The 24,442-nt window shown below is 39.1% G+C and overlaps 3 protein-coding genes across 3 annotated transcripts; 2 read left to right on the top strand and 1 right to left on the bottom strand.

The window, feature by feature from the left end:
• The first annotated feature begins 3,719 nt into the window (after positions 1-3,719).
• Positions 3,720-6,779, top strand: wdr77 (WD repeat domain 77). Its single transcript, XM_080494564.1, has 11 exons — positions 3,720-3,855; positions 3,947-4,081; positions 4,639-4,824; positions 4,904-5,045; positions 5,135-5,184; positions 5,411-5,481; positions 5,658-5,715; positions 5,951-6,022; positions 6,106-6,214; positions 6,315-6,383; positions 6,479-6,779. Exons 2-11 carry the CDS (start codon positions 3,973-3,975, stop codon positions 6,624-6,626), a joined length of 1,014 nt encoding a protein of 337 aa, XP_080350690.1. The 5' UTR covers positions 3,720-3,855; positions 3,947-3,972; the 3' UTR covers positions 6,627-6,779.
• A 1,918-nt stretch (positions 6,780-8,697) lies between these two features.
• On the bottom strand, positions 8,698-16,443 carry LOC308128906 (uncharacterized protein). The gene is made up of 5 exons (XM_080494617.1): positions 16,268-16,443; positions 14,126-14,214; positions 11,945-12,032; positions 9,638-11,567; positions 8,698-9,541 (listed from the first exon to the last, which is right to left on the bottom strand). Exons 1-5 carry the CDS (start codon positions 16,344-16,346, stop codon positions 9,439-9,441), a joined length of 2,289 nt encoding a protein of 762 aa, XP_080350743.1. The 5' UTR covers positions 16,347-16,443; the 3' UTR covers positions 8,698-9,438.
• A 5,416-nt stretch (positions 16,444-21,859) lies between these two features.
• LOC308129484 (guanylyl cyclase-activating protein 1-like) lies at positions 21,860-23,699 on the top strand (the record flags this gene model as incomplete). Its single annotated transcript, XM_080495428.1, has 4 exons — positions 21,860-22,057; positions 22,778-22,927; positions 23,163-23,253; positions 23,563-23,699. 4 exons carry the CDS (start codon positions 21,860-21,862, stop codon positions 23,697-23,699), a joined length of 576 nt encoding a protein of 191 aa, XP_080351554.1.
• Positions 23,700-24,442: the final 743 nt, after the last annotated feature.

Below are 24,442 nucleotides of genomic sequence, written 5' to 3'. Positions count from 1 at the left end.
TTTAAAACAAAAGTCCCTTTGCTTTACAGCTCAGCTCCTGTGCAGCGACTGCATTACTGCATTATTGTGTACTTCTGGAGGTACTGATCCACTCCCTAACCACGTTTCACTCAGCGGTGAAAGGGTTCCAGTCCATACTGAATCTGCAACGGCTGAAGGAAAATCTGACGTGGACTTTTGGAGGAGTCAGATCGTTCTGCTTACTCTCAACTCCTCTCTTGAACTTTCCACTGACACGAAGGATCCTGCAGCAGAACACACTACAAAACAAACCAAAAAAAGGGGGGGGGGGGGGGGGGGGGTCTGGTTTCTTACCCCTGCTATGTTCTGACTGTCAGGGGTGTGATTCCTGAGCGAAGCCTCTGTTCACCTCACGTTACAAGTGTACCGTCCAACTAGGAGGAGGCTCAGAGGCGGGCCCAGACCCACTGGAGAATAAACAAATAAGGTTCCAATGGGCCTCGCCAGGAATTTTTTTTATCCTCGATGACTTAAGAAAGTAGTAAATACACAAAAAAGACAAAAAAAAAAATTATGCATCATAGTCCTTATTTTGGCTAATTATTTACATAAACAAGACTAATTAAAAAACTTTGCAAAGCTACCTAACAGACGTAAGAAAAAATAACTCATTTTGTGTGTTTTATTTTCATGGAATCAAAAATTAAATTCAAAGGGTTAACATCTAATTAAAATTTGACATTTAAAAAATGTCCTCCTTGGATTAATGAGGTATTTCTATTCAATTCTATTTGACAGAAAAATATGGAAAATATTTGATGGTTTGGATCGGAACCATTGTGACCTTTCTCCTCTGACCAGAGAAGTACAGCTCTCTGGGTATTTCCAGCGAGCTGTGTGTGTGTGTGTGTGCATGTGCATGTGCATGCGTGTGTGTGTGTGTGTGTGTGTGTGTGTGTGTGTGTGTGTGTGTGTGTGTGTGTGTGTGTGTGTGTGTGTGTGTGTGTGTGAACCTCAGCAGCTCATCTTGACTATATGTTTACTATGTTTAAATATCTCAGCCAGGATTATTTGGCCAGTTCAAATACTGAGCCACTAATGAAGTGGCTGGTGAGCGTATAAATAATGTGCATTGGAGAAGAAACATCTCTGCAGTGGGACTGGAAGTTTGTGGTATGAGCCTTCTGCCCTCATCACACCTACAGTGGGTACCAGAACAGCGGAAAGCTGCTCCACCTCTGAGCCTGGTTCTCCAGGTTTCTTTTTGTTAAAAGGCCGTTATTTCTTCCTGCTTGCTCACGTGGAATTGTTGGGTTTTTTCTCTCTGTAAAAGTGCCTTAAAATCAGTGTGCTGTATTTGCCACTTAAACAAATTGAAACATATGTATGAACTTAAATTCCTATATATTGACTACAATTGATAATCAGACTCAAAATGTAAGTTTTTAGAATACATTCTCACTTCATACTAGAAAACCTTTGATTGATTTAAATGCATTAAGCATGTCTTTCTGTATGAATGTGATTTATGTTAATTTATTGTTTTAAATTGTGTAATATGCTTTAGGACATATATAACCTTGAACCTTGAGTTTGTTTTGTTTTGTTTTGTGTTGGACCCTCTGATGAATCGATGGCCATTAAATCAGAATAGATGTTCAGTATTTAAGGAAAGCAACATCTGCTTTCAGCTCTTTATCGACATACGACCACTGATGATATTGGGAACGACGTTTTTAAAACGTTAAAGCAAAAAAAAAAAAAAGAAAGAAAAAGAAAAAAAAACACCCACAGCTGTGTCTAATGCCACCGAGCAGCTGCGCACATCCACATACGTCCGCTGCCCCCCGGAGCGGCAGCTGTCCGCCCGCCTGCAGTGAGTGTCACCCCGCGGCGGACAGGTAGACACCTAACGGCGCCAAGGTTAGCTGCGTTTCACGGTTCACGGTTCACGGTTAGCCGTCAACATCACCTCCTCGGAGCCGACACACAAAGGCATCACTGCGGCGACTAACGTTACAAAGCTGCCCCTGAGGTGTGTCGACGACGACACTCGGTTGCAAATAGCTCAGTTTAACTGACATGACAGTGAGCTTACCTTTAATGAACGCGGAGGTGTACCCCCAAAATGTAGACCCTGAAGAAAAAGCCAATCACTTATCGATTTTAGACGGTCAGGCACAAGTGTCAGGTTATCAATCTTGTACTCATCGCTTCCGGTTTGTCCCTTCACAATAAAAATACCAAACGATTTCTGGGATCTGGTTTTATATCATTTACGTTATTCTATCAGTTTTCATATCTTGCTTAAATATATTGGATAATCAGGTAGCGTAATTATGGGTCGTTTTATATATGCAAATGGAACCATAATGGAATAACTGGAATAAAATTCATTGTTTGAAAGGTGTCAGTCCACACGTTGATTTGAACAGACTTCCGGTTCACCCAAATATTTTACTGTCTCGGTAAAACCAGACCAGAAAAAAGAAACAAAGACATCCACTTCGGCTGGAGCTGCCATTTTTTGTAGGGAATAATAATAACGACCGTCATCATGAAGATAGAGCATTTATTACATTGCATGTTAGAATTTTTCTCCTATCATGTGAAAAAGTCCCTGTGAATCAAAACATTTTGTAATTAGTATTTTTTTTGGGGGGGGTTATGCTTATCTATTTTTGAGACAATGCTGTACTCATTTAAATTAAGACATCCCTTATTTTTTTACATGATCTTTACCTCTTTTATTTATCTATAACATAGTAACATTTAAACATTGATCATGAAGGTCTGTTTGTGCTTGTTATTGAACATCCAATGTCACATCTTACCCCACAATGCCTTTAAGGAACAAAAAACATATTAAATAAAAATGAAAAGTTAGTACTTTTAAGGATATGCTCGTAGCTTGACAAGGAATATAGCCAGCCGTGTGTACTTTATAATAAAAAGATGGAAGGATGGTTTATTGAATCAAAGATAGAACTGTGGTGAATGTTTTGTACGCCATAGGTTCATTACATGTAGATGAAAATATAGAAGTGTGTTTGTTAGTTTTTCTGTTTGTGTTCATTCGTTCGGTCGTTCGTTCAAAATATACATTGTGGTACCACTCATAATGATAGAATGAAAGTTGTCAGCTGAGGGGTGGTTTGACACTCTAAATGCAAATCATGCAGGTCACAGCTTTGTGGAGTCTTATATTCCTGAACTCTGAGCCATAATTACTTTGCAAACTTCTTCAAAATGTACTTGACATATATCCCACTGCAGTAGAATCTGTTTTACAGTTATACATCCTCCATAGAGCTCACTGAGTTCTCACCAACTGTTTCATCTCAGCAACGACAATATGTCTGTTAGATCAAATCTGACAGTTTAAAGACATTTCTCCCCCGACTAGTATATAAATACTAGATTAAAAAATAATGTATCCTTAGCAATGGTCTATGTGGCACCGGTCTTTAAGGTTACAGTTATTAGACATCCCCCTAAAGCCCACCACTTAATCACTTTATTTATTTATTTATTTATTTATTTATTTATTTATTTATTTATTTATTTATTTATTTATTTATTTATTTATTTATCCACCCTCGTGTCTCTGATTTGAGACACGTGGTCCAGTTAACGTGCCGTCTCCTGCCCTGAAGGAGTGAACTTTTTTTTTTTTTATCCTGCAGGGGGCAGTAATCCAGCAAAAACCCCTCAAAGATCGAGAGGATATCCACAAAGAAGAACGTCGGAGCAGGAAGTGTGTGTCCTCTGCTCCCATGTGTCGTTTTGATCGCTCATTCAATCCTCACACAACTACTTTCCCACTTGACGTTTTCACGGGACGCGGGGATTCCTGTGCTTTTAAGATCCAGTAATTTGTGATATTTGTCGAAGGTAAAATTGCGTTGTCTACAGTTGCGACTGCTAGCTAACGCTGAAACTGCACTAAAGTTGTTTGGATTGTTTCTGATTTGTCGCCGGCCAGAATTTGGGGCGCGCTTTGTTTCCTGGATGAAAAGTGCAGTGGATACTGATATGATCAAGGAGAACCGCTGGAATATTCCCCCCAATGCCCCTGCCTGCATGGAGAAGCATCTGTGTGCTGCAGAGTACAGAGCAGGTACGGAGAGAAGCTAGCTGGAGGGCCACACGTGCCATCAGTCTGTTTACAGGTGCACTTTTCAGAGATGTTCATCTGGAATGAATAATCTGACTAAAATTGAAGAAAAACAAAGCTGCTTCGGTTTAATTCTATGCAGTAACAGACTCGTTCCCTGAAAGTGGACAGCATGCCACTGATTTAAATGTTTTCCGATTGTTCTGTCATTTATAATCCCTGCAAAATATGTATGACTGATGCTTACATATATATATATATATATATATATATATATATATATATATATATATATATAGTTATTGACGAGTGTAGATATTTCAAACTCATACATGTTAAACAAAACATTACTTGAGTTGCAAAACGTGTTTTTAGTCGTTACATTTTAAAAAATGCATGTTTTTTGTTTCCAACTTGCTGCATTTTGACATTGGAAAGTAATTTTGATGGCAAACTTTAATGCCAAAATTAATGGTTACTTATTATTTGATGTTGAATTTTTTGTTATCGAGTCATTATTCAAACAAAACTTTAGTAGTTTCCTCACTGGCTCTCCACAGATGGTACCCTGCTCCTGGGAGCCTCCGGCCTGACTGGCAGGAGCTGGCAGGGATCTGTGTGGATCTACACCGACCGGGAGCAGGCCCCCAACGAGGGCTTCTGCAAAGCTGGTGTTCAAACTGAGGCTGGAGTCACAGACGTAAAATGGGTGTCTGACAAAGGAGTTGTTGTAGCATCAGATTCAGGTGGGAAGATATTTAAGAGAAGTTTGATTGAGCATCATTGAGGAAGCTTGAGTGAAGCTGCATTTGTTGAATTGTGCAGGTGCTTTGGAGCTCTGGGAACTGGCAGAAGATGAGCGCCTGCTGGTGAATCGCTTCACCAAATATGACCACGATCATGTGGTCACCACAGTGAGCCCCATTGCTGGAGCAAGCAGCATTGTCACTGGCAGCATGGACTGCAGGTTGGACGGTTTCACACATGTACTTGTTGATTACTTTTGTTTGAACCTGATTGATGGTTGTTATAAACGGACTCCTTTCTTCCTAACAGAATTAAAGTCTGGGATCTTAGCCAGGAAACGGTGGTTACTACTTACAATGGTAAAGTAACATTTAAAAACTCTTTGCTTGATTCTTTAGATGTATTTTTGTTTGACATTTTTGTCTGACAGACCCCTGCAAATATACTGGTTTAATTTCCTGACCTGTATGATGTCAAAGTTTACCTCACTGGTGTTATTTCTTAGACCTGTGATAAAATATAAATCAATCATAACTGACCCCAAAACTCTCAAGTTGATGTATTTCTATTGTTTTCTACCTCCAGTGCACACAGATGTGGTTAACTGTGTTTCCTGCAGCCCAACAGATGATTCTCTCTTCATCTCCTGCAGCCAAGTGAGATAGTGATCACTAATTTGAGTATTTTACTGTGAAATAGAAATAGATGGAACTTTACCTTCTTATTGCAATTGTCAAAGTAATAGCTGTTGTGTTTAAATTTGTTTAAAAGAAAGTGAAGAAAACCAACACTGAACTCTGTCCATCTCCCATTATAATCTGTAATCTTTCAGGATGGCCGTGTGTTGATGTGGGATAGAAGGAAGCCTAACAAGCCTGCCACAAGAATAGGTAAGCATCTTGTTCTATTAAGGATAACCAGATTTAGTAGTTTAATGTGTTGTGGAAACTATAGGGATATTTAAATGTTGTTTAAAAGAAGTATTATTCCTAACCTCAATGAGCTGATTTGTTTATTATGTGGATCAAAGATGGGACCAACATCCTGCCATTGAAATTTGTTTTACATCCGTGCAGCATACAGTTGTTTTGCATTTCTCATTTCTGCTGTTGTGTTTTCTCTTAGCCGTGGAGTCCCCCAGCTGCTCTCCTACTGCTGTAGCCTGGCACCCTCATCACAGGAGCACCATTGCTTTTGGTGAGGAGAATCAGCAGATTGATTGACTGGAGACATTGCATAGAGAAGCTTTCTTGTTTATAAACATGTTTGGTGTGTCACAGGTGATGAGTTGGGACGAGTGACTGTGAAGGAGTTCCTCGGAGCAGAGCCGGCTCAAGTAAAGCGCGTTCACACCCGGAGAGTTAACAGACTTGCTTATTCTACACATAGGTATATATAAATGATGTCACACTCTTGCGTGTCTTTCACATCGTGTTCTTACAGAAGTCTAATGCCTCTTTTTCTCCCCCCCCCCCCCCCCCCCCATCAGTGCTCCATTGCTTGCTTCTATTAGTGACGACTGTTCCCTCGTGGTAATGAACTCTGACCTGCAGGAAATGTGAGTTGTTGCTCTTCATGTTCAACACGCTTTCCTTCGATACCTTAAAAATGATCATCTATTTTTTGTATTAAAATTTTTTTTTCCCCCTGCAGATTTAGAGATCGACAACACCAGGACTTTGTCAAAGGTGTGTGCTGGCTTCAGGGTGACTCCACCAGTCTCACTACAGTGGGCTGGGATCATCTTGTGCTTCACCACACAGTGGATGCCGCCGCTGGAGCAGCCAACTCCTCGTCTTAGGCCCAACTAACATGAAAATGATTTAACAGCTTATTTTCTCCATTCACATTAGGACTGTGTTTATTCCAAAAAATTAAACAAACACTCTGGACATATGCATCCATCTGGACTTCTGCTGTGTCAAACTACTGTTTTCGTACCCTATACCATTTCTATGTCTAATTCGATTTGAGACACATTGATGTAACATTACATTAAAGGAAACTCAATGCTGTTCTCCGTTCCCTGAAATTGGTTCTATTATTGCAGTAAGGAATCGAAGCTTTGGTAATGGGAGGAATTGTGCATTGTTTATGTACATGAAATCTCAATCAGTTGTGAACAAGCCATATATGCAACTAATCCACACTGTAGCTGTCCATAAAGGAACTTGTGTAGTTACATGGAAGGACACACAGAAAAAAAGCATTGAAAGCAGGCGCTAACATTTAAATCGGTACAAAACCTTTTTGGCGGTAGTGACAGATTCCTGATAGTGAAACCAGCCACAAGTACTACAGTGGCTGAGGTCTTTTATGAACCGTCATGTTTTGCATGAGATTTTTAATTGGATGGACTGTTATCAGCTTTAATTTGCTTCTTGTTTGGCTCCGTTTTGGATCATTATCTTAATGAAATGTCCACCATAGTTTCATCTTCACTCCGACGGATTGCAGCAGTTTTTTTTTTTTTCAACAATGACTCAATTTTTCATTCATTTTTCCGTCCATTATATTAGGTTTGCTCATAAACAGGCAAACATCATGAGATATCCACCGACACACCACTGTTTTTAGGGTGATCTGCATTGCCATTATTCCTCCAAACATCTTATTATGGCGTCCATAGAGTTCACTTTTTCTCTTTTCTGATGAGACTACATTCTCATTATTTGACAGACTTTCAACAAATTTCAGTATCTTATTTGACTTTTTTTAAGCAATGGAATCTTGTGTGGTGACACAGACCTTTGCATTTGACTGCGTTACTATTTTTTAGATAAAATTCTACCTTCTGGTGCAAGGTCTTTGGAGCTTTTCACAAATGTCCTTTGGCTTTTGGGTAACTGCTGATGATTCTATTCACTCCTTTTTCAGAAATCTCGCAAGAAACTAGTCCAAGCTGGGACACAGTGAAATGAAGTGTGTTTCCACTTCCTGATGATGCTCCCACAGTGCTCAGTGGAACATTCAGTAGTTTAGAATCCTTCCTGTAACCAATGCCATCAGAATGTTTCGCAACAACAGGATTGCATTCACATCATCACGTTTATGTGGTAACACTATTAAATAGACTGTCAGCTCACCGAACCAGTTGACATTACTTCTCGTTGACAAGGTGCAGGGTTACCTTCTAATTACAGGGTTGGTTTTTTTTCCAGATGGATTTTTGTGTGCATCTGCATTGTTGCCAGCATTTGATAAAAAAAAAAAAATCATGTCAATCGCAACTTTAGAAATATAGTTCCTCAGAAAAACCTGAGACTTATTCATTAATTTTTCACCTACTGTATACACAATTCAGTTAAATGTAGGCGTGTTGTTCAGTTTCTCCGAGGGATAACATGCACTCTCTTCATAATGACAGTCTTGGGTTTGAATCCATGCTGGACCTTTCTGTGTGCAGTCAACATGTCCTTCATGTGCATGCATGGGTTTTCCTGGGTCCTATATCCTCCCATAGTCCACAAAAATAAAAAAATGTCCCCAAACTACTAGGATCAGCTCGAGCTCCCTGCAACCATCATCTGGATAAAACGATAATGAAGTTGGATGAATCTGTAGATATGTTGTTTTTTTTTCTTCCTTGAATTGCAACCTGTTCTGGATGGCAAAAACACATCAATTGTAAATCCATTATAAAAATGACAATCATTCAGATAATTTTATGGCAGTAACAACTAAATTCTTTCACCCTATATTTGTTAGTAAATGATGGCCTCGCTAATCCTTTATTGCATTAATCTGGTTGATGTTGCTTCTGTGGCGACCAGTTGACAGTGATGGTTGAAAGAATGCAATAATCTTCATTTGCATTAATGACAGCTTAATATGTACTAAAAGGAGAATTTCCTCATCAGATGATGCAAATATTGGCTTTATTTTCTGGGTTAATAGTTGTTGCACAACATTTAGTGACGATACCTCAGGTTGATTACTTCTCTAATCCTTTTGCGTACATGAAACTATACATATTTATTTAAAATGTACACAAACGTATATATGTACACTAACAGGTGTACCTATAGTAACACAGATATTACTCCAGTAAAACAGCATGAATACATATGGTAAAAACATTGTTTTACATCAATAAATATGAAAAGCCCTTGTGTAATGGCACTTTTCTGAATTAACCGTTGGATTCTTTTCAGTAGACCTACACAATGTACATGTAACAGTGTAAGACATTTCTATTTTGGGTTATGTAATTACAGCATAAACAGCATTCATATTTTACTTCATTATATTTTACAATCAAATTTATAGATACATCTATGAAACACTTTATGTTCAACATTTAATTTTCACTGACTGAATTATTTTAGCTATACAAAGATTATCACCCACGTAGAACTGAGACTGATTAAGAGCTGTAGTTAAAAGGGCAACTTGTTTCCCTCATAGCAGCAAAAAAAAAGCTTTTTTAAAGTTGTCCACTTGACAACACTAACACTTAAATATACACAACTATGGTGTGATCTTCACAATCAAGCAAACCTTTGTCAAGAGACACTTCTGTTAAACTGATTTGTTGAAGATGTTTTCACAAGTTGTGCTGATAAAGATGTACAATGACATACAATGTACACTGTAATTGTTTCCATGGCTCTTTAAGGATCTCCTCTCTGAACAACAGTGATGGGATTCCTGGTTCCAGGGCGAACTGTAAACGTCATACCATACTGGTATTTTGACTGGTGGTGTGGTCCGTTGCTGAAAAGAAGAATAAATTATGAGTCTACACAGAAACCACCAACTGACTTTATATTAGAATATTACAATTTCACATCTGCGCGTTGAAGGTTTTACCTGGAAGAGGAGACTTTCACTGATGAGCTCTCTTGTGGTCTTCGAGCCATTCTATTCTCTAACTCACTCATGTTCAGGGTTGCCGCTTTGTTGGCAACAGGGTACTTTTTCATCTGTGGTTTGGCTTTGGTTACAACAGAAGCGGTATTGTCCTCGTCGGACAAAGGAGAACCCCAGTCATCAGAGTTGGATTCTGCCTCCTTCATTGGTGACATTTTGTGATCCATCTCCAACATTTTCTTCTGCAGGATGCTCAGGAGGGTGACCTGACTGGGTGAAAGATCTGTTGGTAGCTGGGTGGGGGCTGACTTGGGAATTCTCTGGGAGATTGGCTTTAGCTTTACATCAATGTCAGGAGGTGGGAGCTTTGGCGGTGGAGGGGGCACTGCTTTTGGAGGAGGCGGTGGTGGTGGTGCTGGAGCTCGAGGATAGGTGTTGACAGTTGGCGTTGGTGCCTTTTTCATTGGCGGGTCTGATGGGATGATGGATGGAGGTGGGTCTGTAAAGCCAGTAAAATCACCAAATTCTGGTGGTGGGGGAAGAAATGGTATATTTACCCCATCTTTATTAACCTTGTGTTGTGCAGGCTGCAGCCTTGATGGGCTTTCATGTACATATCTGGGATCCAGGAGGTTTCTCGCAGGTGTGGGTGTACCTGTGATCCGACTGAGAGTTGGACCAGATGGTGTTTGACTCTTGACAAGTGCAGGACTGCTGTATTTTGATGGGGTCAATACTTTTTGTGTGTGGTCCATGAGACCAGACTTTGGAATCTCCTGTAGTCTTTCTTCATTAGGTGGTAGCGATGAATAAGAGGTTGATGGAGGGGTGACAAAAGAGGAATTTTGACTGAAGTCACTCGGGTGAAAGCCTGTACTTGGCTGGCCATTTTTACTGGTATTGTCTTCTGGTATTGAAGAGCTGACAGATCTGTGTTTCTCCCTTTCCTTTGCTGCCTGTAAAAGAGCCAAGGGAGATGCTGCAGATCCCTCTCGTGGCCCGTTGGTTTCACCCTTTATATTACGTAGTTTACGATCCAGCAGTGGACTGAACTTGAGGTTCTGATCTTGAGATGCTTCAAATCTGTTCTTTGTGGATTCTAAACTTGGTATAGTTCCATTCACTTTCAGCGGCTGTGGTGACTTGTTAGATTGATTATTCAGCAGTTTGCTTATTTCCACTGGCCCGGTTCTTGCTTCCTTCTTTACCTCAGGAAGGCGTGATTTTGATGCCGGTGGACTTTGCAATGTTTCCTTCAGATCCTGAACATCTCTAGGAGCAGGCTTGGATGGTGGAACCACTTTAGGCACAGAGTTAACATACACAGAATCTTCCATAAGGAACATCTGTTTTGGTTTTGTGTCTTCATACCCACCGGAACCTGTGGTTTTAGGAACATTATAAAGCTTTGCTGTGTTTTGGGGATTGAAGGTGGACAATGTGGGTGTCTTCACGGGAGGAGGTGGTGCAGGAGTCTGTGGTGGGGAGTCAAGACTGGAGGCAGAGGAGAATCTAATGGGCTTGGGGGGTGGCATCTTTTCAGTCTTTAATTGTTTGTCAGCTGGGGGCAATGGTGGGGCATAGTTTGGACGCTGAGGAACTGTGGCCCGAGTTGGACTGATGGGTGGAGGGGATGCAGGACCTGTTGAAGGGACCTTTGGTGGAGCCATTGATGGTTGTTTTAAGAAGGATAAATCCTCATTCATCCCAGATTGTGCCGGTGACATTGGTTTTGGTGCAGGCACAGAAATAGCCTGAAGGTTTGCCAGCTCTGGACTGTTGAGGTCTCCCAAAAAGTCTGGTGGGGGAAGGATAAAAGTCCCTGGAGGTGGCGGAGGTGCCACAGAGGGGTGGGGAGGGACCAAGATTTCCCCTTCGACAAGGTCAGGCACAGACATAACGGAGCCATTGTATAAGTGATTTCCACCAACTACATGAAAAAAGAAAAAGTATATTTCTATAAGCTGCTAAAACAATGAAACAATGTAGTCAAGATGACTGCATGCTTCCATGCTACCTGTTCAAGTTAACATCATAAGAAATGGCATTGCTAAATAGGGAAATGGAGTTTGAAACATAAATGCAAACACTCCCAAAATGTAAACATACTTGGCATCTGGAATGGCTCTTTGGACATTTCCAAATAGTTCTTGAGCAATGACTTGGACAAACATTTACTTGCTCTGAAATTTTCCTCTAATCTTACTGCAATGATTCATCTGCTGAGGCTGAGTGAAGGCGCCACAATATCAACCTATTAACCAAGTTAAACCATAAGTACACATGAGAGGCAGTTTAGATTGTCACCTGAACCATTGATCATTGAACCATTGCTGGGAGGCAGGAGGGGGACTTTTGGTGTCGGAACAGCATACCCTTGAAAGTTGTCAGAGGACTGTGGGGAAAAAAAAGACAGAAAATGAGATTGTTGATCTGGACACAAGAAACAAAATACAGTTCAAGAATCAAAAAGTGGCAACAAATTGTAAATCATTATCTTTGGATTAAAATATTCGAGCACTCTCAAAGTCAGAACCAGTTCTCAGCTATTGGAGATCTCAGTGATCCTTGGAAATATAGAAACGTGTCCTTGACTGAGTGTCCACAAAACAAATATTGTTGCCCAACTACCCAGTTTGCCTTTAGGATTTAACATAAGAAGAAACATCCAGAATGGCTGCTCACACATACCCCCCCTCAAGAAAAAAATTAATTGCCACATACACATGATATATTTGTACAACACATTTTCACCACAAGTATGAAGAACATTCGGTGAATCAGAGGATGGATACACCTATAATTCAATCCATTGTCTGACGGTAAAAGTAGGCCTGGCTGACAAAATCACAGGCTGTCACCTAGATACCAAGGCGTGTGTGTGTGTGTGTGTGTGTGTGTGTGTGTGTGTGTGTGTGTGTGTGTGTGTGTGTGTGTGTGTGTGTGTGTGTGTGTGTGTGTGTGTGTGAGGGAGAGAGAGAGAGCAAGAAAGAGAGAGCATGCGTCAGGGAGAGAGTTGCTGTTCTCTTCACAACCTGAACACCAAATATAAACACAGACTGTGTTGACACAATATGAATCCATGTGACTCAATGGACTACGTGCCCTTCAAAAAGGCTTAAAATCATCGAGCAGCACAGACTTGGCGTCTACCTCTGCACTGTTGAGTGATCTGCAAACTGCCCAAAGCAATCAGCTCAAAATTGATTACATTGTTGAGCTAATGATTGGCTACAGCTCTCAACATTGCCAAAATACTAAATTCAAACCCGTTAGATCTAATCAGTGAATACCATTATGATCGATAACAAGTTTTTATGAAAGCTCATTGAAACCATTCAGCTTCAGACAGGTGGAGCGAATTTGATAATCAACAGTGTTCTTCTGATTCCAAATCTCTGACTAGCTCTTCTTTACTACCAACTACTCAGAATGGTTTGAAGACTGCAGTACGGCCCACAGGGTGTGTCACAAGATGGCGTATGATCCAGTTTGATTTCATCGGCTTGTTTTGAGTTATGACTCATGCTCATCTGTCGGGACAGTCTGAGTTGTCCTACCCATGCGCTGCTAGGTGTGCCTCGTCCACATGCCACAGTCACATTCAAAGAACACTCCCAAAAACTGCGCTGAGTTGTGTGAACCAAAGTTTCAACAGGCTTTTTTTGTCTACACTGCGGCATTTTAATGGGAGTCCTGCCAGTCAGATAGAATGCAAACGATCCTCTTTGTGAACAACTTAAATGGACACTCAGGTACTAACCGTGCGAGAATGCAGCCACACACACAAAAATATCCTACTGAAGCTAAAGCGTCAATATCAAAACTTAATAACTTCTTTGCGAAAACAAACCTTTAAAATAATTTTTTTTTTAACTAAATAAAATCAACTTTAATTACCAACTGTAATTATTGTTTTAAGCCATACAGCATACAGTTTAATAGATAACACTGATTCAGTCTTAACAGTCCATTGAAATAAGACTACAATATGTTTTATAGATGGTTGTACCCAATAACTTGAGGAAAAAGTGCAGCAGAGTCCAAGTGAACTATAGGCACTTTCACCAATAATCTCATTGTTGTTACAGCGTTATCCAGTTTAGCTGTTTATTGAATGTGCATGCCTTTGACTATACCATAATCCACTCTTTCTTGCGAATAATACTCAGACATGTACTTCTTGTCTCTCAGTTTGTTGTGCATGGTGATACGATCATGTGAGGTAGGCCAGCCTTGTGACCCAAACTGCATATCAGTCCAAGAAAAATATGAGTGTTGTTGCTCCTTTATTAGAAAGGAAAGTGAGTCAGCAGCACTGCTTTAAGCTTTTTAAATCCCAATAGGTTCTCTCAACCCTGAATGAAGACGAAAGAGCTAAACTGTCTGCTCGTGTGCCTTTTGCGTCTGCAAACACAACACCCATTACCAAAAAAAACCTTTAATGATTATGTGATCTTTCTTGTGAAGCTGTACACAGATACTCACAGCATGATGCTTGACAGTGGGTCTGGCTCGCACACTGGCTGTGCCTGACTCTGGGATAACAGATGATGCCGGCACAAACTCCACATTTTCTGAAGAAAGACGAAAGCAGATCATTATCATCTTTGGACAGGCTGAGGAGAGCAAACCAAATTTTGTCTTATTAAGCTGTCATGTTTCTGCTCAGAGCTTTATGAACAATTCAGAGAACAAGGAATGGGTTTTGAGAGACGACATAGTAACTGTGATTGTTCAGGTAATCAGAAACTGTATGCACCAAAGTGGCCTCTTTATGATTGTCAGTGAACCTGCTAATCCACCATGTTGCTGTTTGTTGCCGACAACAAAATACTTATACAAGGCTGAACTAATCATTCGCACCTTTCTATACAATTTACTATTGTGTTAACATGAAAGCTCAGTTATGGTGGCAACGGGGTTTGATTACATCATCACACCCTGAAGCTTACGACGCAGTTACAGTCAACCCAAAAATGTGTGTTTTGAAACAAAGCAAAGCAAGTGTTCTAATAATATTTCTAATACAATAATGTGCATCAGATAGCTTGAAAATGACTTTGACATGTCTTTGCATGTCTCTATTATGACCATTTCATGCTTGAACAGAACAGAATGAACCTCTCGTGGAGAATTCTGACCACCTTCCAGGTCAGTAGAACAGAAAATAAATGCAATTCACATTTATTCCACAAGCAAAGGTGAGTTAATGAAGAACCAATTCAAAGGCAGGGGAGTTTAATACACCGACAGAGTACACATAGAGCCATTTGAGGTTTAATGTCAGGCAACTGGGGCTGACTGGAGAACAGTGCATTCCTTTACTGCTCCTTAGAGAGTGGCATGTTGTTTTTCCATCAAAGACCTGATGAAAAACACTTGTCAGTGAAAGCCACTTTGTCTGTTGGTTCTTTCAAACTCGTCTGACAATATGTTTCCTCAAGGCTGAAAGAGCAACCGACTGAGTGAGTGAAGAGAACGGTATAATAGACAGGTACAGCAAAGTATTTTGATGCCCTGAAATTATGTATCTTGGACTAATGATAGTAAGTTTCCTTGCAAACAAGTGAGATCACAGTTCAGCATTAACAACTGCACAGGAATCCAGTCTAACCAAATGATAACTTTCCCTTTGGTTTGGTTTTCTTGTCGTCATTATATTAGGCAAATGTTCACTCTCGTGTTGCACATTTGCATAGACATACGTCTCGTTTCCTCCTTTTTTTGGTCGAATGGAAGTCATGTCATTGGCGAGCATTTCTGTAAAGTGATGGTTTGATAGCAGATACTGTTTGGCACTTCAGTTACTGCCCTGTAATGTCATTTTTTGTTTCTCTTGGCATTGTGTTAAGAGTGGTTTTGAATTTAAAGCATGCAAAATTTGCATTTTACAGTTCTTACTGGATGAAAGGGACTGAAGTACTCAGATGTCAAATGTTTTCAGGTTAGTTTATCTTTTAACTGATTGTCATCCTTATGTGCATTTTTCCAGTAGTCAGTCAAAACAAGTTGTAACTTGGACCGACTTACTTTCGATTTGTGAAGATTCCAGCAGTGGTAAACCAAGTGTGGCACAAATATTGGACTTCATAGATACACTTACAATACATTCTGTTTATACAAAAGTAATTATGGTGTCAAATTTGTAACTGTAGAGATTCATAGTGATTACAAAACTACCTTTACCAGATACACAACTATTTGTACTGGTCAAACGAGCCAACGCTTCATTTCTCAGGGCCAAAAAGAGCTGTTTTAGATATGATGTCATTTTTTTTTTTTTTTAAGATCTGAGTAAACCCGATGAAGAGCCGAAAGGTGTTGGTATAAAACTGGGTCACTCAGTTGATCATGAAGGGAACGTTAAGCAGCATTTTTTTTTTTTTTTTTACTTTGGTGAATCTCACACACACTTGAAAACAAGCTGCTTCCACCTGTCACACACATTTCCAAATAAAAACACAAAGTTGATATTTTCTTTCGGATTCATTTCACAGCGGTGGTGAAGAAAGCGGCTCTATGTTTGTCCACTTCAAGTCCAAAGGTCGTGTTATTCTTCTGTGAACAGTTCATGAACTCCAGCTGTTACGCGTTAAAGCCGTGCGGGCCTGACAGAAGCGTACTCACCTATTTCCCTCATTTTCACACTGGTGTCGAAGAGGGACTGGTTCTTTCGACCCAGAATATTCAGCGGATTTTTCCTCATATTGACAAGTGAGTTGGTCTGTATGTGTCTTTCTGTCCTTCGGCCGGGATCATTGGCGCATTTCGGAGGAGGCGCGTAAATCCGAGGCAAAGCGCAAAAACGGTGTAAAACAGGTGCACCGTCGGGATCCAGGTAAACCTGACTCCAGTGATTTGTTGAAACCTTTTCGGGACTGACGGAGGAAATGGAGCAAACTCCGCCCTCTCCTCCTTTCACTGTGCCTCCCTGTTTCTTTACACTCCCAACAGGTGAGGCCGCAGCGCCTCCCTTTCACATGCATTCCTGCACACGTCTCGCCTGCGCAATGAGCGCTGCTGCCGCTCCAGACATGAGATCAGGCTGCACGATGATGCACTTGCGCGATCCATTCACTTTGCACATATTATATATTGACAAGAACACTGATGCACTTTTTCTTTTTTCTTTTTTGGGAGTGGGACCCACCTTCTCCGTTCATCATAAATGTCCGCATGGATCACGCGTGGTTTTAACGTCATCATTTCCAAGTAAATACTGTTCATCAGAGGAGAGTTTATTATTTTTATTCACTTTCTGTTTTATTTATGCGGTGCCAGTTACAGAATAACCGTGTCATGCCAACTCACACTCAAAATATAAAAACATGGTAAACATTTCCACATGAAACGAAACAGAGAGATTAAAAAAAAAAAAGACTTTGACAGGAAGAAACCTGAGAGAGAGAGAGAGAGAGAGAGAGAGAGAGAGAGAGAGAGAGAGAGAGAGAGAGAGAGAAGTGATAGGAAGTAAGAAACTCGTTAAAGAAGGTTCCCCAACAGCATAAACATAGAGCAACATAATAAATGGTGACCCGAGCCATCGATAATAATCAACCGCAGAAAGGTTTTTTGCTTGGTATTCTTTGTTGTAGTTTCCAGAACTGAAACCAAGCTTCTTTTTCTTTCCAGACTTTGTGTAAACAGTTCACAAGGATGGTAATAAAGGGGTAATGAAAATAAAATGTGTCAAGATCTTAAAGGGTTCCAAAATGAAACCAATAGCCTATGGAAGAATTATGATCTATACTAGTTTCAGTCACTGCTGAATTGTGGTTCGACTTAAAGCTTTCCAAATACCAGGCACCCTGATAACAAAGAACGACAACACTCAAGTGAAGAAGTAACAGCTGGATGGTAGAATTTTGCAGCATTGCCAGGGACCAGCATGCTCCTGATTTGAATTATATTGTGCAGGTAATAATATCTTCAAATATGTAAGGATGGTCAACATTTATTCATTCTCAGATTGCAATTAAACATTTTTTCACATGATCGTATTTAGTATCTTCATATATGAAACATATAACAGTAAGTTTTACATGTTATGAGGGTTAATATGTTTGATTTTGCATGATGCATATTTGACATGTATATGCTCAGCAAAAGAAATAAAAAAAAGTATTTTAGTAGCACAGTGTTATGAGAAATACTACCCAGGTTTGAAATGGAAACAAAATTACTGTTATCTAAACTAAATGTATCGTATAGAACCATGGCAGTAAACTCAACATGTTTCCGAAAACCTTTCACAGTCATTCTTAAAAAGGAATGACATTAACATGTTACTTTGCAAACATACCCAAAAAAAAAATGCTAATGACAATATTACAAAGTTGATAAATGTTTATAAAATGAAGTAATTGAGCAATTAACCAAGTGTACATCTCCTGTGAAATAATTTCAGTTAACTTCCTTCTAACTATTTTCTTTATATTTATATATTCAACAGTATTGAAAAAGGCAGCTCTTGCATCCCACCTGAGCTACAATGAAATAACTGTATGCTATAAGCAGTTAATAAAATGTGTAAAAAAACAATTGAACATAACACATTACAAACATCGTCACTGGTCCTCTATATGTTTGTTTTTTTCTTCACGCTATGACTTTCCATTGAAATCTTTATTACAAATCTGTGCCATCACTAAGTATTTACTCACCTATAAGCGACGGGCAAACATGTGACCCCTGTAAGCAGGATAACTGAGATGATGCTGAAGAGCCTTGACTAAAGAGGATCAAGAATCCTGGTTGAGCTGACCTGAGAGAGGGTCCCTCCTCCACAAATCACCCACTGCACATCCATACTAATGGAAACATTTGCTCTCCTGCTGCCCCAGACCTCAGAGGGTCAGTCTATGTGGCTGTTTACACGTAGATGACACCATTTCACATACGTGACATTTGCAATAAAGTTATTGGTTACTTGGCTTTATAAAAGACTTTTTGGCTGATTCTTTAACTCCACTTCATTACAAGAGAAACAGTGAACTTCACAGTTTGTCTCTGCTACGGCAGATGCTCGTTTCTGTGCGTAATAATAAAAAAAAGAAATGTAGTCATGAGCATTATAACTGATATATACGAGGATGTGATTGCATGTCAATGTTGTAGAGGACAATAAAAAGAAACAAGAGCAACTATCATAGGTGTCCATAGATCATATATTAGAGGAGCAATCATATATATTTCAAGTGAAGAGCAGGTATATCCTCGCCTTGCCTCACTCCTATAATTTCCTTCTATATGGTTTCATGTTGATCACAATTTAATAGATTGATCAGATGACCATGCGAACACTGTATCTCTTGCTCACTAAGTTACAATTTGAAATGATTTACATGATTTATCATCCCACAATGTGTGGCATTTTGAGTGTGAAACTCCCAATACAGGTTATTATGAATTATTTTACTATAATAGTTTAGCGGAAATGTTTTTACTCAAAACATATGTTCCAGAAATACAATTTTAATAAGACTGTTTTTTTTATTTATATCTCCCCATTAAGCCAGTGAGTCTTTTTCTACCCTGCCCGAATGCCACCATGTGTTTCTTTGTTTCTGTTGTGCCTAAAGCTTTTTGTCCTTGAGACAAACCAGACTGGTCCATCCAGTTCCTCCTACCTCGGTGGGGATTCGTCATAGAGACCGATGCTGGGTAAAATGCGAAGAATGTGCTGGGATCATCCTTTAATGTTTTACCTGCTTTATAGTTCTTGAAAGACTGAAAAGCTTCTCCCGGTACAAAACACATGCAATAAAAGTTACTGTCTGCATGCAATAAACTTGCTATCGACATACTTGTTTAAAAACTTATCAGAATACTTTAACTATCTCATGAGGAAGTAAGTCAGTAAACTGATTAACACAATTAATGCGCTCTTTGAAGTTTGTCACAGGAGACAAAGGGCTGACTCACCATTGCATCTTATATGCCAGAGTTTATTACTCATACGCTGGTACAATTATAGTACATTTTATAACGTATGTGTGTTATAACGTAAGTGTTATGTTTGTTAGTGGTAAATGTAACTTGGCAAAAAGAAGACTCAAAAAAACTTTGGGTGACTTTTCATCCTACATAGGAATAACTTTAAAAATAAAAATGCAGTGAGTCATTTCTGCTGTATGAGTGATCCCAGTCCTGGTGATCCACTGTAAAAAATGTTTTAAATGCTCCCTGCGTTAACGCCCCTGAGTGTAGTAATTGGCTTCACAGGCTTTCTACGGATCTTCATGAGGACACAGTTATTAGATAATAGGTGTTGAAGTCGGACGATGTGTTGTGGTGTGAGTATTGGAAATAAATTGGGAATTGTTTCCGGAACAACAACAAAAAGAAACAGTCCTGCAATAATAATTAATCCAATAATTAATAAATGCTTGATTTTTCGGGAAGTACTTTGAATGTGTACAAATACTTTGTACTTTGTCTTTTATACTTACTACAATATACAATACATTAATACAATGGTATGTGGTCATAATGCATCATTTTGATTTATTTTCTTCGAGTGTGAAGTAACAGGTGCAGCTAAAGAAAATAGAATAAAATTGAAAAATAATTTGTTTTCATTGTTCTTTATGCTCTCTCAGCAAATACATTGGATGAGTTTCATCATACCATGCCAACTTTATTTATAAAGCAATTTAAAAGAACCATTTTGATGTGATAATTATGGCTTCAATTTGGTAAAAGGAAAAACGTTTCATCCAATATAAAATTAGGATATTTTAAGATTCTCTATTAATTTTCATGACCGTAACGATAAAGAATAAATTAATACAAAAACAAAAAACTCATGAAATATTTCAGTTTATGTGTATTAACTCTAAAATAAATGATGGTTTCACTTTTCAAACCAAACTGCAAGAAAATGTTATTTTTCAAATATATTTAAATGTTTTGAGAGGAGGTGAATGTCATTTCTCCTGTGATTAAGCAATTAAAAATTAATGTTGATGAAATAGAATACTTTGGGAATTATTTATAAAAGTTATAGTCCCACAATTTTACTGTTGATTATTCTTTGTTGTTTATATTATATACTGTAGAGTCTGAACGCATGACATTTACAGACTCAGATTTTAAACTCTTAAACAAACAAGGATCTGTGTTATGTGGGTGTCTTCTTTTTAAATGAACTTGAATTTATTGCTAAGCTCATCAGTTTTCTTTTTTTCCTGCAGTGTCACTGACCCTTGCCGTCGAGGTTGAGTTCATGTCAATGTGAGCAGTGACACGTTGCTTCAACTAACAACTGGCCAAACTTTCAATGAACTGAAGTTGACGCCAGTTGTTTCCCTTATTTCACCTGTCGGACGTTGACATTTCACTTACACAACAACACGATTCAGTGACAAGCAGGATCCACAAGTGTGCATTTAATAAGTCACTTTCATGATCTGACAAATAGCCAATCATTGTTTTTTTTATTAACATTAAAAACATATATTTATCCAGTCAAACAGCTTACTTCCAGAAATGTGGTTACATTAGCATTCAAGTACAGATCCTGTTAAAAATCTCAACATTTCCTCATATAATAATGTAAGACAATTTTTTATTTGGGTTTATTATCGGTAACATACAAGCAAATTAAATATCTTAATTTGCTTGTGTTTACAAACACCTGTGTCACAAATTATTGACATGGGATTATATGGATTATATTATGATATCTACTTTTATATATATATATATATATATATATATATATATATATATATATATATATATATATATATACTCAGAATGACTTATGTCAGTAACAACCAATAGACACTCAACAGTACTCTTATCAAATTGTAATGTACTGCGATTCAGCGATACATTTAAAAAGACAGTAGTTCAGTCAGGAAAGTTAGAAAAAGCACAATGATTACTATTATAATGCTAATCTATTTGATGAGGTTAATAAATTGAATGTTGAGATGTTATAAATATTCTATATGAAGTTTTGTCCCCTGGGGCATCTTGTACAACAGGATTTGTATTTTCTATTTGGTATCTTTAACTAGTAAAGTCTTTACTTGCCAGCAAATTGGATTACAACTTGTGAGCTTTTCTCACAGATGCACAGACATGATTGGTGAACATGCTCAGCGCTTGCGGCGGCTCGCAGACACTTTTCAGTGTGTGTGCAGACGTAGATGCTCCCTGGATGCGTTGTCGCTTGAGGATTCATTTGTTTTGGTTTTGAAAGAGAGAGACATGGGAAACAGCAACGTGTCACATGTGGAGGAGCTGCAAGCCTGTGAGAGTCATCAGTGGTACAGAAAGTTTATGACTGAGTGTCCCTCCGGACTTCTCACCTTCTACGAGTTCAAGAAGTTCTTTGGCCTCACTAACCTGACGGAAACATCAGATGCCTACGTGAGATCCATGTTTACAACCTTTGACATGAACGATGTAAGATCCCTCTTTCTTTACTTTCAGATTTGTTATAATGCTGCTTTGTTATGAGAGACGTTGCCTCTATATTCTCATTGTATGTTGCCGTTTTGGTGTTTCCTAAATTGTACATCTTTTGATCGTACATGAAAAATATTTGTCTTTATTTGAAAATAGTTTAAGCGATGACCAACAGCTGTAAATATGAATCACAACACGTGTCAATATACCTGACACCAACAAAAAAAATAACAGTTACCGTCAGTGTTTTCTTAAACTATTCAGTAAGTTTGTTTACATTCAATTTCAGGTCTAACAAGCGGTTACAGGAAACTGATCTGGTGATATGATGTAACAAACTGGTTTGTGTGTGTAACAGTATGTTAAAAATGTGCATATTTATTTTTGTCTGGAGGGGAAAAAAAGGTTGACAATATTATTGTCAAGAGATTTGTGTTTGAGAAGAACTTAGCCTATTAGGGAGGGGGCTTATCCTATGTATCCTATAGATGCTGCTTATCCAACTGACCCACAACCTTTAACAAGACAGGTGCAGCCTCTTTTTGGATGCATGTGAACTAGAAGCAGGTAGACACACCCTCACATGACGGTTATTTCAACAGGTGGACATGTGTTAGTGTCAAGTTAATTAGAATTGTTTAATTCGGGTTGAAAGCTTTATCTTTTCACTGCAATATTACTGTAATTGTGAATTTTAACAGTGTCTCTGTGCTTCAGGATGGCTTCATCGATTTCATGGAGTATGTAGCTGCTCTGAGCCTGGTACTGACGGGTGGAGTTCAGCAGAAGCTCCGCTGGTACTTCAAACTTTATGACATAGATGGGAGTGGCTGCATTGACCGTGAGGAGCTGCTTCAGATCGTCAAGGCACGTATGAGCCCGCAACGTCATATTAAAGCCTGGCTTACAGACCGGCCAGGTTTCCAAGTGTCCTGGCACAACCTGCTCATACCACCCAAGTGTTAAAGCATAAATCCCACCTGGGGTTTAGAGGCAGTGGAACACACACTGTGCAGGCCCAGCTCACAAGCTGATAGTCAGCTGACATCTACTGGTTAAAAAGCAGAACAACTTACAGGTGCTTCTCTTTTCCTCTCTTTAGTCCATTAGAGCAATCAATGCAACTCCCTGTGAGATGTCAGCAGAAGACTTTGCCAACATGGTGTTCGACAAGATTGATATCAATGGAGATGGTAAGATGACTGGTCTTCATCAAAATATCCCCAAATAAACTGTACATTAGTGGGACACTTTTACATTGTCATTGTCTGTACCTTGTTTCACATGTGTACATGTCAGTCGCCCACTTTGCACGCATCCCAGTCTCCTTCCTGTTACTTTTAACGATGAAATGATGCACTCTGTTCAGCCCCTTCTCAAGCTTTACCTTGATCAGAAAACTTCAGGTGAAGGAGGTGTTATGTTCAGAGGTCCATCTGATTACATTGACCCCCCCCCCCCCCCCCCCCCCCCCCCCCCCACACACACACTTTATTTTCCAGGTGAGCTCTCCTATGAGGAATTTATGGAGGGAGTCCAGAATGACGAAATGCTGCTGAAGACATTGACAGAGAGCTTGGACCTCTCACATATTGTACAAAAGATTCGAGGAGAGATGAGAGCCAACAAAGAGTGTTAACATTACATGGACCATGTTCATGCATAACTGTGCAACAGCTGATTGAATGAGGATGCAAACTTGCAAGATTACTCTGAAATCACCATCAGGGACGGATGAATTTGGGATGTCAGCCGATCCCAGCACCTTATTATTCCCATGCACACTTTCACAAATATCATGGTCAGTTGTTCAGTGTTCCAACTTAATCCCCCATGCGAGTAAACTTTGAATTGTATGTGCCATTATTGCCATAAAAGTGACATTATATATGCGAGTAACTTTATATGTTTTAGAAAATCTGCCACCAGTAGTTGCTGAATTCCTTCACTCATATAATTTCGCAGGTTTCTGACACTCACCTGTTATTTCTTGTATCTTATGCAGTGTCACTGTATATAGATATTTTGTAAGGCCTTCTCAGCAAAGCTGACTTATGATTATGAAAACATCATTATATGTGACATCCTACAAACATAAGAATAGTTATTTATATATATTTTTTGAAATAAAAGATGTTTATCCAAAAACTGATTCTTTCCTCTGATCCAGTCCTTCATCTGATATCAGCTGGGTTTTGTTCTTCAGAGCTACTCTAATGAATGAGTCTGTGAAAAGAAAGTTCTGTAATTTTGTTGTCATTGTCTACAACATGATAAATGAGCTTCTCACGCTAGCTTTATTTACATTGCAGTTTGGAGAAAGTAAACTCTAAAGGTGTTTGACATGACAAGAAGTCTGAATATTTGCACATATGAAAATCT

The sequence above is a fragment of the Blennius ocellaris genome, assembly GCF_963422515.1.
Source record: "Blennius ocellaris genome assembly, chromosome: 4".
Lineage (NCBI taxonomy): Eukaryota > Metazoa > Chordata > Actinopteri > Blenniiformes > Blenniidae > Blennius > Blennius ocellaris.
This window is presented reverse-complemented; position numbering and strand designations above follow the sequence as displayed.

Bases quoted from the DNA above. Each gene is read 5' to 3' on its own strand.
- wdr77 (XM_080494564.1), top strand. From the start codon at position 3,973: ATGAAAAGTGCAGTGGATACTGATATGATCAAGGAGAACCGCTGGAAT. The intron at 5,185-5,410 runs GTAAAGTAACAT...TTCTACCTCCAG, and splicing joins GGTGGTTACTACTTACAATG to TGCACACAGATGTGGTTAAC. The intron at 5,716-5,950 runs GTAAGCATCTTG...GTTTTCTCTTAG, and splicing joins CAAGCCTGCCACAAGAATAG to CCGTGGAGTCCCCCAGCTGC.
- LOC308128906 (XM_080494617.1), bottom strand. From the start codon at position 16,346: ATGAGGAAAAATCCGCTGAATATTCTGGGTCGAAAGAACCAGTCCCTC. The intron at 12,033-14,125 runs GTGAGTATCTGT...TTTTCCCCACAG, and splicing joins CCACTGTCAAGCATCATGCT to TCCTCTGACAACTTTCAAGG. The intron at 9,542-9,637 runs GTAAAACCTTCA...TCTTCTTTTCAG, and splicing joins GTGAAAGTCTCCTCTTCCAG to CAACGGACCACACCACCAGT.